The 14271-nt window shown below is 29.4% G+C and overlaps 1 protein-coding gene across 5 annotated transcripts in view; it reads right to left on the reverse strand.

Moving 5' to 3' along the window:
* Nucleotides 1–14271, reverse strand: part of LOC132940970 (sodium- and chloride-dependent GABA transporter ine-like) — a 36810-nt gene that overhangs the window by 11414 nt on the left and 11125 nt on the right. For all 5 annotated transcript variants that reach the window (XM_061008800.1, XM_061008801.1, XM_061008799.1 and 2 more), the window contains exon 3: nt 177–379. In XM_061008800.1, the coding sequence (XP_060864783.1) occupies nt 177–379 (203 nt within the window). The remainder of the gene's footprint in view (nt 1–176; nt 380–14271) is intronic.

The raw sequence follows: 14271 nt of genomic DNA on the forward strand, positions 1-14271 counted from the left end.
ACTTGCAATAGTGAAGCCCCCGCCGTCATGAATTAATGGCTCCCTCGGCCTATGATAAATTGGCTTCTTCCTATTAAACTTTTAGTGCAATCATTTCACGATAAAATGTCAGTAATTTTAATTTTAAGTTTCCTGGTGTAATCGTAAATTAATTGACAGAAACTTAGACAGCTTACCTCCGCCACTTTTGTGGCAGTGATATGGAAACCGCCACATGTTGCCTAGGCCCACCGAACAGCCCAGACATGCTAAAATGAATTGGAGTTTGTTGCGCCAATAATGAGTCCTGGTCCTGGACCGGAAGTCCGATAACGACTCGGCAAGTGACCTGGAGCAACTGCTGCATTCTGTAAAATCACCGTCGTCTTTCTCAATGAATCTGGAAAACACATTAGAACAAAATATTATTTTAGTTAATCAAAATGTATGTAAAACTATAATAATTCGAGTCAACATAATAGGTATATCATATAAGAATTACTTCGATAAAATGTATTTTAAAAATCATTTATATTCATCTTATAAAATCAACTAAAGACTTATGTTAACATTTGAAAAAATGAAAATACACTTAATTTAAGTAAAATGTATAAAAGTCGGTCAGTAGTGTATTGTTATAACCGCACATGCTGAGATATATTTGATATGTATAATACGTTTCGGTTATTAAATATTCTTAAAAAAACTTCAAGGAAAAAAATGTAAGAAGAAAAAATTAAAAAGAAAAAAAACAATATATTCTTCACCTATAATCACAAATGAGATTGAATTGAATATAATTATGAATTTATGAATTGTTTAGGTATAACATTATACAGTTAATATACAGTTGTATACTTAAGTACTAGATTGGTTATTGGTACAATTTTTGATCGTAAAGAAAATATATTTTATATTTAAACGTGGAAAGTAAATATTACTATACTAGATACAGTAGTAGGTATTTTGAGTACCTACGTAATACGTTAACCAAAATTATAGTTATGAAATATATGTTTAGTAATTATTGGTTATTATTATAAAATTGATATGTTTGGTAAGTAAAAGTTAAGGTGAACATTAATCTTTTTTTCATAATATAGTCAAAAGCAGAACTTATGTAACATATACAATTACCTATTAAAAATATATATATAATCGTGTATCGAATAGACCGGATCGTCTATTAAAAACGATAAAATTATACTTGTTTACCAGGTAATTTGGATTTAATGTTTTATACAGCAATGCTATAAAAAAGAAACGTTTTTGAACAAAGAAAAAAAAATAACAGTACAAATTTAAACAATTCTCATTTACTTACATCAAAGTATAATAATGATGTCGTACCTATAAGTACTTAACTGATTTTTACATTTTATAATTATTCAAAATTAAATATAATTGGCAAGCACTTCAAAATTACATTAAGAACCCTACATTATTTATAGTGGAAAATGAATTATATTTTATAATTTGTAACAGGTATATTTGTATCGGTATTTTATACCGATTTAAAAATATCCACTTTTTTAATTCAAATATGTTCGCATAAGTCATTATTTTAGTAATTACTAGAGCCTGGATTTAAATGTTCTAAAAACCGTAAAAAAAATTCTCAAAAAAATTGTTAAAAATGTGTTTTGCCGCAATAATGCTTTTAAAGATTGACATAAAATTATTTTTTCAATGTTTTATTAGGTACCTACCTAATTTATAACTTACAATATATTTAATAAAAATGTATTTAAAAAAAAACCGAAATTTGATTAATTAATTCGATCAATTGATGCGGCTATGTATCATAGAACAATTGACAATTTGTATAGGAAACCTATTAAACTAAACACGAAGAAAAACAATTTAATAAATGATCTTTGGATAATATTATTAACTAGTTCAATTTAAAGTAGTAAGTCCAAAGTCGTATATTAATGTACAAATATGCATTAAAACTAACAAAACGAATGAAAAAAGCTATACAATTGTCGAAAAATGAAAAAACATCCAAATGTGCAACAAACTGCAAAATAAAAGTTTTACCGTTGAAGTATCTGTTTCATGAAACAAGCTATGTACTTGGAAAGCATTGTCTAAGATTACCAATAAAATATGCACATTGAATTGAAATTTGGGCCCTAATAATAGTACTCATTATAGTCATTTGATACTGTCATCGTGTTACCTATATATTGTTGATTCGTTTATACATTTTCTTAACGAAGGTGGAGTAATGAGTGCATTATTATACTGCTAAACTGAGTTCAATGACATGAAATTTCCGTTAAAACTCAAAATCATTTCTATGCGTCATCGTAATATGGGAAAACATTTTTCTCTACTTAATCATTGAAAAAAAAATTATTTATTTACAACGAAATAAACATAGCTATAAATCCACAGTTTTTTTTTTGCGATTTTATTTAAATTATTATTTATTAGTTATTACCTATGGCATATAAACCATAATAATAATTGGTGAAAATTAACATGTAATTACACAGAGAAAGAGTTTCCAAAAAGTATTTCAACTTTCAAATCAATAATAAATTAATTATAATAATCGTCATTTAATTAAAAGTCTTTTAATGGGGGGAGGGGGGGGGGAATGTACGTATACGTCATTTCTATATGCGTTTCAGTACTGCATAGTTAAAAACAAGAACACATAAATATACATTTTAATACATTAATTAAAAATATCATTCAATGAAATCAATAATAAATTGCAGTGATGTAAATCCAACTAAGGGATATGCTGCAACATTTTGCAGATTATTTAAAAACGAATAACAATAAATTAATTAAAAAATAAACAAACACTTTTAATATATTATTATAACGACTACGCACCGGGATATAACCTAGCCCGACAGGATGAAATCGGTGTGTAACAATGTTATCAATTATCATACACAATATATATAGTAAGATAACTAATAATTAGCATGTCCGTTCAATATAATGTATTATTCCAATTAGTATTAATTTCGCATTAATTTTACGATTACTTAATATTAAACTTTATATTATTATGACGGTTAAAAAAAGAATAAAAAAGTGTACGTACCTACATAATAAATTAATAACAATTATTGTATGCATATATTAAATATTTTAATTACGTCAGAGAGCTAATTATTTTAGTTTAAAGTCGAATAGTAGATCCAATATCAACGATTTATAAAACCTGCATGATTCGCAGTCTGGTAACTGAATGATGCCGCGATATTATTATACTATATTATAATATATACAATATCCATTATATATTAATAATTATACTAATCAGTGTCCAATTTCTCGTATACATGTATATACGCGAGACATAGATATCCGCGCAGACATCATCAATAACATATTTTACCTAACTCTAATGGACGTATATAAAAAATACCAATGTATCTTTAAATTGGCAATAATACGATTGAGCTCGGGACGAATAAAACCGAATCTTGGAAGGCGCATAACGGGTTAAATAGTATGATAATAAACTGTAAAGCTATACGGTAGGCACGTGGTATTCGTGCAGATTCGTTTTGCAGATTATGTTTAAATGTGTCTGAGTAAACTGCTGAACGAACATAATACCTTTGATCTCGCGGGTCGGCCAATGATGCGGCGGCGTTCCTTTCGGTTGTTTTTTTTTTCTTTCATATACCGAAATACGATTAACGTTTAATCGATATTATTAATATAAACATAATATAATAATATTATTATTATTATAGTTATTATAAAAACACATAAATTATTACAACTGCAGGTACACAGGTAGGTATTATACGCGCCCACATTCAAACGGAGGTGTCACATTGCGGTTTAATTGCGATACAACCCGCCGCACTATAGAATTCGATCGCACCTAATATAGCGTGTACGTACGTTCTCCCCGACGTAAATACCTAACAACCTCTATCACGTCATTATTGTTATTATAAAAGTATGCAATATAATTCACCTGCCTCGGCGAACCACCCCGACCGATGCAATTTAGTGCGCAATAATATGAAACATGATTTAAGTACTTGTGTGTGTGTGTATATTGCGCTTAACTGATTTATTGAGGTCTGTGTCAATGAGTAAAGGTGAGTTGTAGTTATCCGTTATAATATTGCCTGCATTATTGTGCACGCTGCTCTGGGTAAAAGCAGGTGGTCGTAACCACATAATATTATTTTACCTCATTGTCCGAAGCTAGCAACCTAAGGCTGGCGAGTTAAGAACATAACAATTTATTAAAAAAACATCGCAAGTTGATTTCGATTATATTAATATATAATACGAGTAACTTATTTCCGTTATTCACTTTTGACTCAATGCATATACTATTATCGCGTTAATTTTCTATCTGTATTGAGTAAACTGTAATAACTGAGTTTTTATGCAATCTAACGATGCGCATTAGATTAAATTGATTCGCGAATTAGGTGCATATAAATACATTTGTACTTTATGTGGAATTTTAGTATATACGATTTATGTAAAATTAAATCCATAAAGATTTTTTCTCCTATATATTTTTTATCAACGGCTCAAATCTTAAATAAATAACATCTAAATTCAATTAGAAATTAAGCGATTATATTATTTTTATGATTATAAAATAATATTATCAAGTCTTGACTTTTGATTAAGTTATAGCATTAAGTTAACATCTAGGTGCGTGAGATGTTTCTATATATTCCTATATATATTTTGCTTGACTTCTAACATAAATTCGTCGGCCATCGTTGCGGTGGCGGCGGAGACTTTAATATAGAGTACTCTTGGTCGACGAGACCTATATCTACAGGCAATAAGCATCACGCAACACCGATTTTCCGAAAAGACTTGTTCGGTATAAGTGTACCTATAATATAGGTAGTCGCTTTTCGAGCGTGCGATAAGCCGGTCGGACACAAAACGCTTCCGTGACGATGGTCATTATTATAGCACGTCCACGTTTCGGGTCCTCATAATACCATACACATTCATAATGTTGTATCGCATGTATATCAAAACAATATACGACGATAGTATAATAATTATTGTGTTATACGTTGGGCGTGGAGTCGATTACGACGAGAAGGCGAGGGATAAATACGCCACGAGTGGTTGTATAGGTCGGTACGCATTATATAGTTATATGATGCTTTCCTAAATCTCCGACTGCACGAACGTTAGAATGCTGCGCTGTATAGTTGTATACAGGGCGATTCACCAATAATGCTTAAACCTCCATTTTTTCTCTCAAATATCGAATATTCAAATTTATTAATTTTTGGAACATTTAAATATACTTGAGGGAACATTTATTATACCACTAAGGAATGTCCCAGTGAACTTATTCCAATGAAAATCGCCTTATTCAAATTGTTAATTTGACGAAGTTTTTGACAACGCTGATGTAGGTATTTTAACCCAAATTCAGACGATTTGCTTTTGAGTTATTTAATATTATAAAACAAGGGTTATAATATTATATTTATTTTATACTTTTGTAAAACCATTTTTAAGGCTTATGAGATCCTTAATATGTACAATTTAATAACTCAAAAACCACTCGTTCAAATTATAAATTATTCAGCCCTAAATATTATATGTATAGATATAATTTTTATCGCGAATGTCACAGCATTTCCGTTTTTTACACCCAAAAAAATGACCACCCAAATGAACTGTGTACTTTAGTGTAGGTGTGTACGTAATAAAACTATATATCTCGTACGAGTGCGCACGAATTGTGACGCATATTACGTATACGCATCACAATATATATTAATAATTATTCTAGACTGTCGTTATTATGTTATTATTATTATTATTATTATTATTATCATCATACAGTGTTTATGAGTTTTATTGACGGTGCACTCGCGCACTGATGTTGGGCGTACCTACCTAACTCGTATAACATTTTAAAATATTATATAACACGGAGGTCCCCATGAGTGTACTCGATCGCAGTCCACTAGTCCAGATAAATACAATAATAATATAAATGTAAGTATTGCAAGTGTTTACGAAGTGCTCGGTTGCAGTAGCCCTCATATAACATAATATAATATAAATTATAATATGTCGTATGATACACGAGGGCATAATCGTATATTATTAATACAGTGATGTTTCCATAATTTTTTGAAAGTATATTGAGCCGTTGAGTACTCGAGTGTGTCTGATCATTCCCGACCATGGAAATTTTAAATTTAACTGATGATGAATATATAAGAAGGGGAGAAGTGTGTCAATGATCACCAAATAAATTTAAATAATTTTGTTTTGTTTGTAAATTCTTTGCAAATTTAAGAAAAACTAATAAGTTAAACAAGTTTGACAAGTAAACTAGGTACTTACTCACCAATGAAGTTGTCTGTGCGTAATATTATTTGTAGAAGCTATAATTTTATTCTAAAGTGAACCCTCTACCCACTAAGACCAGATTCAAACTTTACCATCAGTTGGGCGAAAAAAGACCCCTGAGACCACCACTCCAGGATTAAAGAGTTCTTTTTTTATTTGTAAATTGTTTGAAAGTATGATAAACAGAGCAGAATGGTAGTCGAGGACAACATTGAATTTCAATGCCCGTATATAAACGAGTTAAACGAGATAAAAAGTCAAAGTTAATTTAAACCTTTAACTTAAATGTATGCATTTAATTTTTATTAACTTGATTTATATTAACTGAGTTATTTTCAATCCAATCCAAGTCACGTCCGACTATAAATATAAGATAAATTATAACATTATTATTGATAATACATAGGTACCTATCCTAATAGGAAACTCAAAATGTAATTTCTTAGATTCAATCCTTGTTACCATTTACCGCGTAGGTACAATAGGTACATGTATACTATATCTACGATATATTACGATACGAAGAACCACTCGCGAAACGTAGTCGGAGACCGCTTAAACTAAAATCGGTAGGTAGGTAACAATAATAATAATAATAAAAAGAAGAAGAATAATTGAATATACCCGCCACTCATACGTTTTCGATGACGGGTGATGATGCCGCGATGGCGAATATATTTTTATGCCCCCGGGGCTGTCAATTATTACTCGGAATACAAACAGAATAATATGTAATATATATATATATATATATATATATATATATTATGCATATACCTACTCGACATTTATTATTATTACCATCGTACACTGCACCCGCGCGTGGATCTATTCAACACGTCTAACGGGATGACTGAGCGCGAACTTTTTGTGTCGGCTATGGAATTCAATACATTCAAATTCGATTCGTATTGTGTCGCGCGCGTCGAATATACATTGGCGATGTACCGAGCTATTATTTTTGCGTACACCGGCCCCGATTGTGTGTATCGGTGTGGTGAATAGGATACGTAAGAAAACATGGCCAGACTACACGTCATATATACCGATATATGTATAGCGACTGTGTGTATATAATAAATAATAATATGACCTAACCTCTTGCCGAAACGATTGACTCCGTGCGCGATTCCGGATGCAGACGTGGCGATCTATTCAATTTCATATATAATAATAATAATAATAATAATTATTATTATTATTATTATATTATACTCGGCCGCAATGTCTGACGGCGCGTGTGTGGGCGCATTCGTTCGAGATATGTTAATACATATTATGTTATATATAATATTATTATACGTAGACACTCTGCAGAGTCTGCAAAGATCCTGTGAGCGTGAAACAACTGTGTGATGTCAATATTAGGTTTACAATATTAATAATACAAACGAATTTTGGTTCTTCGTCCTAAGTACCGCGCTTTGCCTCACGAGCAATATGGCGTTTGACGAAAAAAAAAATGGGAATAGGAAAATTAACAAGACTATATAACTACACCATTAACCAGGTTTATTGTAAATTATAATATTACATACGTAGTATTACAGGTATTACACCAGTTTTTACGACATATCTAAATTAGATTACTATAATATATATTTGACAAATATGTAAATTTTCATTTTTAAGTATTAGGGATGTCTATCAAATATTACCCATTCGTTTTCCCTATCGTAATGGGTGTATATAGATATATGTTTAATATACAATACATTATATAGCTGAATAATAGGTCAAAAGTATATTCACCTTTTGGGACACTCTATACGTACATAGTATTTTAAGTTATAAATACATGATATATATTTTTTTACTACACAACATTTTTTTAAGATATACAAATAAATAAAAAATTACGCTACCTACCTCAATTATTAAATTTTTAATGTTTTATAAAATTAAAAAAAATTGTGTTATAAAATAATAAAACAATTAATTAAGGCCAATGACGTTACAAAATGTAGTAAGTACCTACCCACATTGTTGAATAATATTTGTTCTTCAGAAATTAGTGTTATTTTAATATTTCACAAGTATTAAAGGTCTTTAAAAAAATCGAACTCTAATTAACCTATATATATTTTATCGAACACACTATAATATTATATGCCATGAATACTACTTATAACTTATAAGTGTTCAATGCCAAATTCAATTAAAACAATAAATCAAAAAAACATAATTTTTTATGTGATTATAATATTATATAATTTTGTGCTTAACCTTTTAAATATTTAAAATTTATATACAATTTTATACTTTATTAATATGGATATATTAAATATATATATATAAACTAGAATTTTTTGAATCCTTGAAATTTCAATGTAAATAATTTTTAGTGCAACACAAAATTATATTCAAAAACTTCCATATATTCCATATAACGAATTTTTATTGATAAAATATTCTGTTTGACCAAATATTTTTGAGAACCATAAATTATAACCATATTAAAACCAAATATATGTAATTCTATTTAGCTAATTTCTCTATACCTAGTAAGAATATTTGTCCCCATGAGACTTCGTGATATGCTGCAGGTTTCACTGTGTAATCAAAATTTTTTTATCTTGTAATTAACTTTTTAAAATATATTTTATTAAAGAAGTGTTTTTTTTTTCAAAAATCAGCGAAATGTTATCCTTTTAATGAATAAGATGATAAACTAATGCACACGTGTAAACTATTGATTGACATAATAGGCTGGTACCTACGTGAATTTAAATAATTCACACCCACTGTACAAAATTATCACATAAGAATATTATTTTACAGATGAATACCTACCTAATTGTTGTTGTTTGTTTAAGACACTAGATTTGTTGTCATTTGTCAATGTAATTTAAATTCAAAAAAACTATGCATTACTTATGTCTATCAATAGTTAAACACCCATGCTTTAGCGAATAAAAAAAATTCCGAACATTTACTTTTCAACTACTACTTTGAGTATGACATTTAATTTTAATAGAACGGTGACATTTGTTGCAGAAACACCTTGTATACCTATGCTATATTATGTTTATACATATAAGTATTAAGTACTAACCTAATACTCTGTTAATGAACGAGATTGTAAAAAGATACTTCCGTTCAGCAAATCATATTTGAAAACAATTCTGTACCTATTTAGAAAAAATGAATACACATAATTATAGCTTATTAATGAATAGAACTAAAATAAATAACAATTATTTCGTGACCACTGCGGAGCTGCCTAGGCCACTGGTCACATTTTGAACTTATACGATTGTGTTTTCATAATTATAGCTTATTTGGCCCCCGGATACATTTAATCGAAAAGAAAGAACTTAATTACACTTGGATACAAGCTTGTTCAGGTTTTAGATCCGGATCATCTGCCGCCCCTCCATTAAAAATCGCCTGTACACCACGTATAATATATTTATACATGTCGTGCGTATTCGCAATTTCTAACCTTGGATTGTCCACCGCGATAATGACATCTTTGTACATCCGTTTTTTGAAAAAAAAAAAATAATAATAAATAAATAATAATATAGTGCCTATAGTTGATGGCAAACGTAAATTATAATCGACAAAAGGCTGCACAAAACATATATCGTTGACAAGGTCCGCGTTATTATTATTATATCGCAGTAAGTTCAAGGTGATTACTGGCATTGACCGCTGTTAAACGCGGTGATAAATCGACTGATATGATTACGGTTGATCTTTTCGGATGCAAGCCTAAATATTAGGTAGTAGGTAATAAACTATTAACTTAATTAGTTACTAATCACTATAGCTGCAGTTTGCAATTACCTTGAACACATATAGAAACATACAAATTGTAAATAGGCATATAGCCCGACGTGTCATCATGCCCAACTAGTTATCTATAACCAAACCTCAAGTTATATCGATGAGACTATATATGAGTGATACCTACTACGAATTGATAATATTGCCCAGTAATTGTTTTTTATAATATACGATTACAGTGTTGAGTATAGATAAAATTCTTTTTTTAATTTTAAATTTATAAGAATATTATTATATTAACGAAGTCGTAGGTAGGTATAATAAAATAATGTATTATTGTATTACAGTCCTTTAATCAATTAGTTATAGCTTTTACTTGTTACAGCCTCACAAATAAGTAATAACAATGCATTGGTTTCAATTTGTTCCAATGATTTATATACCATAGAAAATTAAAATATTATGTTGAATTCTATTGTAATGATTATTATAACTGTGATTAAACTTTAGAAAACAAAGAGCGGGTATTTTATAATGATAAATTATAGGTAATATAATATTATAGTTAATAATATAAATTATTAAAAACAAATGTAGTACCTACTAATTAATATAAAATAACAATTTAAAAATGAAAACTAGCCAATGGCCGGAGGTTTTTAACGTAGGTAGGTAATTTAAAATATGTTCATCCAAAATTAATGTAATTAGTATATACTATCTCTCAGACTCAAATCGTTTTAAGACTCTAAAAGTCCAAAATACCGAATGCATAAAATTGATATTCGATAAGTCCAATAATGCAAAAAGTATAGAATTTTTTTTTTTTATATGTATTTGATTTCTTCAAATTAATGTGTCTATAATATTACGTGTAGATGCAAATAGTAAATTATTCATAAATAATTTGTGATACAGTTTTAACGCTTTACTCGCATACACGTTTCACTATTTGTTCACCTATTTTTAGTTCACTAGTATACGTCTGTAGTAATATAAATGTTCACAGGTAAATAGTAACTGAAAAATGTAGACTCGATAGAACTCATCGGAGACTTTCATTGCGAGTTCCACGAAAACGGTCGATGCTCTGAACCAGTTGTAATTAAAATCAATCGCATCATCTGGTCCTGTCATTAAAATGGGTTTGTAAGCCGTAAAGTTTACAGTCCCACTGTAAATCGTGTTACGCATTGTCGATTTTTCGTATTCGCAAACAACAATATATATATAGGTGTACGTGGTATACAAATATTATAATAGTACCTATACAACGGCGTTCGACAGATATAATAATAATAAAATATCCACATAACGATAAAATAGTATAAACTATTTTGTTATATGATTATTGGAGACTGGCCGATACGACGATAAGACAAAAAAAAAAAAAAAAACGACACCGAGGTGGCAATAAAAATGTGGTACGCTCAAATGTATGGTACAACGTGCGCACAAGTCGTGCGCAATAGCTCGTTATTGTTATCGGCTGTATCGCAGGGGGGTGGCGTAGAGAGACGCATTTTACGTGCAGGTAGGTATATATTATATCTTTTTTTATCGAAAACGGGAGTATTGACTTATAAAAATGCTTATCCTGTTTTTTATTTGACACGGGGACATGTATCAAATCATTTTTAACATTACGTCGTGTAATCAGTTTGTGTACGCACATCCGCGGGAAACCATTGGGGGGCTGAAAGATAGGGCACTTGCCCCCCCCCCCCTTACATCGGAAAAATTACGAACTTATAATTTAACAAACGTCCACCGCGAAAGGGTGAACTTGTACGAGGATAGTTTCAAGTTGTCAATATTACTCAAAATACTGAGTTGGGAATGAAACGAAGAAATTTGCAGGTTTTATTTACCGATATCGATATGCACAATATTTACACATTTATTATAATTGGTTGTATTCGGTTTAATAATTTTACTTTTACTGTACTGTGCATTTAGTATAATATAACGACACAAATATTAATTAATAATACATAGCATAATATTATATATGTTGAAATAATATTAAAACTTTATTTAGCTTACATTTTGAGACATTTTTTAATTTGACCACACCTCTAATATTTTACCTGTGGGTAATGCCCCTGACCCCCGTATTTATCTGCAATATAAGCCACGAGATTACGCGAATATCTACTATAACAGGCACGGTGCAATGTCGTAGGTGTCTAAGTGTATTTCGCGATCGATCTATATAATATTATGGTATATTATGTTGGCATCTATGCGGTTGCAGCACTTGTACATGTACGCACATTTTATGTTTATAATTCGAAAATAATAGGTTAGGTTTATTATTACTTTACTACATGGCGGCTATTGTATTTTATGACTACAAAAATATCATATAATAATACTGCACGCATACGTATAATATACGCGTGTATAACAACTAATTTGCGGGAATTATATTATTATGTACAATGTAAATGTAACAACAAATTTTCGATAGAAAAAAAACATACATATTTCATTGCCTACAAAAAAAAAAAGGTGGATAAGTGGATGTCGCTCTGCTGTACAGTAGGTTACAAGTGGGTCACTGTAATGGATGGTGTTAAATTTGAATTCAATGATATAATATCATTGTATAAGAAAAACGATTCTGAGCGAAAACGGTCAGTCAGCCTATGATTTTACCAAGTATATTTGATGATATTATTGTGAATAAAGTAATTTATATATAACCTATTTACTCGGAGCCTTGTTTTAAAATTTCAATCTTTACCCATAAAAGTTAAACATTTTATACATTTTTAACCACAAAATAATTAATAAATTATAAATTTGATAAATGTTGTCAAAATTTGAACTTTAAATGCTTATAAAAAAAAATTGTGCCTATGTATTTTTAATATTTTTCAACTGCTATTAGAACGATATATCAGGAGCCTTATATTAAATTTTCACGCATTTTTACCCAACAAATAAAAATTTATTGATATTTATAGAAAAAAAAACTAAAAAAATTGAAAACTGACAATGTCCGTAAACAGCTCAAAAAGAGTCAAAATATTTTCAACATTTTATGGTGTATAGAAAATGCTAATATAAACATTCAGTGAAATTTTCAAGTATCTACAGTCATTAGTTTTTTAATTACAATAAAATAAGAAAATTGTTACATGAGAAATCGAGTAAATATCAAATGTTGTAAAAATATAAATTTCAGACGCTCATAAAAATTTAATTTAAGTTTCTTCTAGACATTTTTTTTTTGATAAAGGTAGACAAACTTATGAGTAATCTTATATTACATTTTCAAATCTTAGATTTAAAAAGAAAAATTTTTATGAATTCTCAACTCAAAATAATTTGCTATTTTTCGTGATTTTTCCGTATTTTGTCAACATTTGAACTTTAAATGCTTATAATTAAAAACTGTGACCAAGGATTTTTAATTTTTTTCATCTGCCTTTGAAACAATAACCTAGGAGCCTTCTATTAAATTTTCAAGCTTTTTTCATCAACAGATAAAATTTTATTGATATTTATAGAAAAAAAAACTAAAAAAATTGAAAACTGACAATGGCCGTAAACAGCTCAAAAAGAGTCAAAATATTTTGTAAATTTTATGGTGTATAGAAAATGCTAATATAAACATTCAGTCAAAATTTCATGTCCCTACGGTCATTTGTTTTAGAGTTACACCAAAAACCAAAATCGATTTTCTCGAAAACAGATTTTGCGTAAAAATTCCCGTTTTTCCTTAATTTTTCTTTTGTTTTTCACGTCGCTTGTGAAAACTACTGGGAAATTTTTACTTTTGACCCCCCAAAGTACCAACTAGATTCACTTTCCTATCAGAAAAGTTACTATTGAAGAAAATCCAAGCACTTTTACTGTCCTAAAAGGTGATGACAGACACAAAAATAAAAAAAAAAACACACATCATTGTAGAATCAATACATTCATCGCTTCGCTCAGAATCTAAAAATAATAACGAGTATAATTTTTATGGATTTTTATTTATTTGTATTTTTTCTAGATTTACGACTGCTTAAAGGTCTGAATTTTGAACTATCAAAACATTGATAGTTTTTTTCTACGAACAATAGATGGTATTGTATACAGAACTACCCAGTACCCATGGCACCTTAATAGCTACCCATATCATGAAGTATAGGTAAAATCTATACAGCCTAAATCGTCATAGCGAATGTTTGTCAACAATAAGACAGACAATGTTTTAGC

This window comes from Metopolophium dirhodum, chromosome 3 (genome assembly GCF_019925205.1).
Source record: "Metopolophium dirhodum isolate CAU chromosome 3, ASM1992520v1, whole genome shotgun sequence".
NCBI lineage: Eukaryota > Metazoa > Arthropoda > Insecta > Hemiptera > Aphididae > Metopolophium > Metopolophium dirhodum.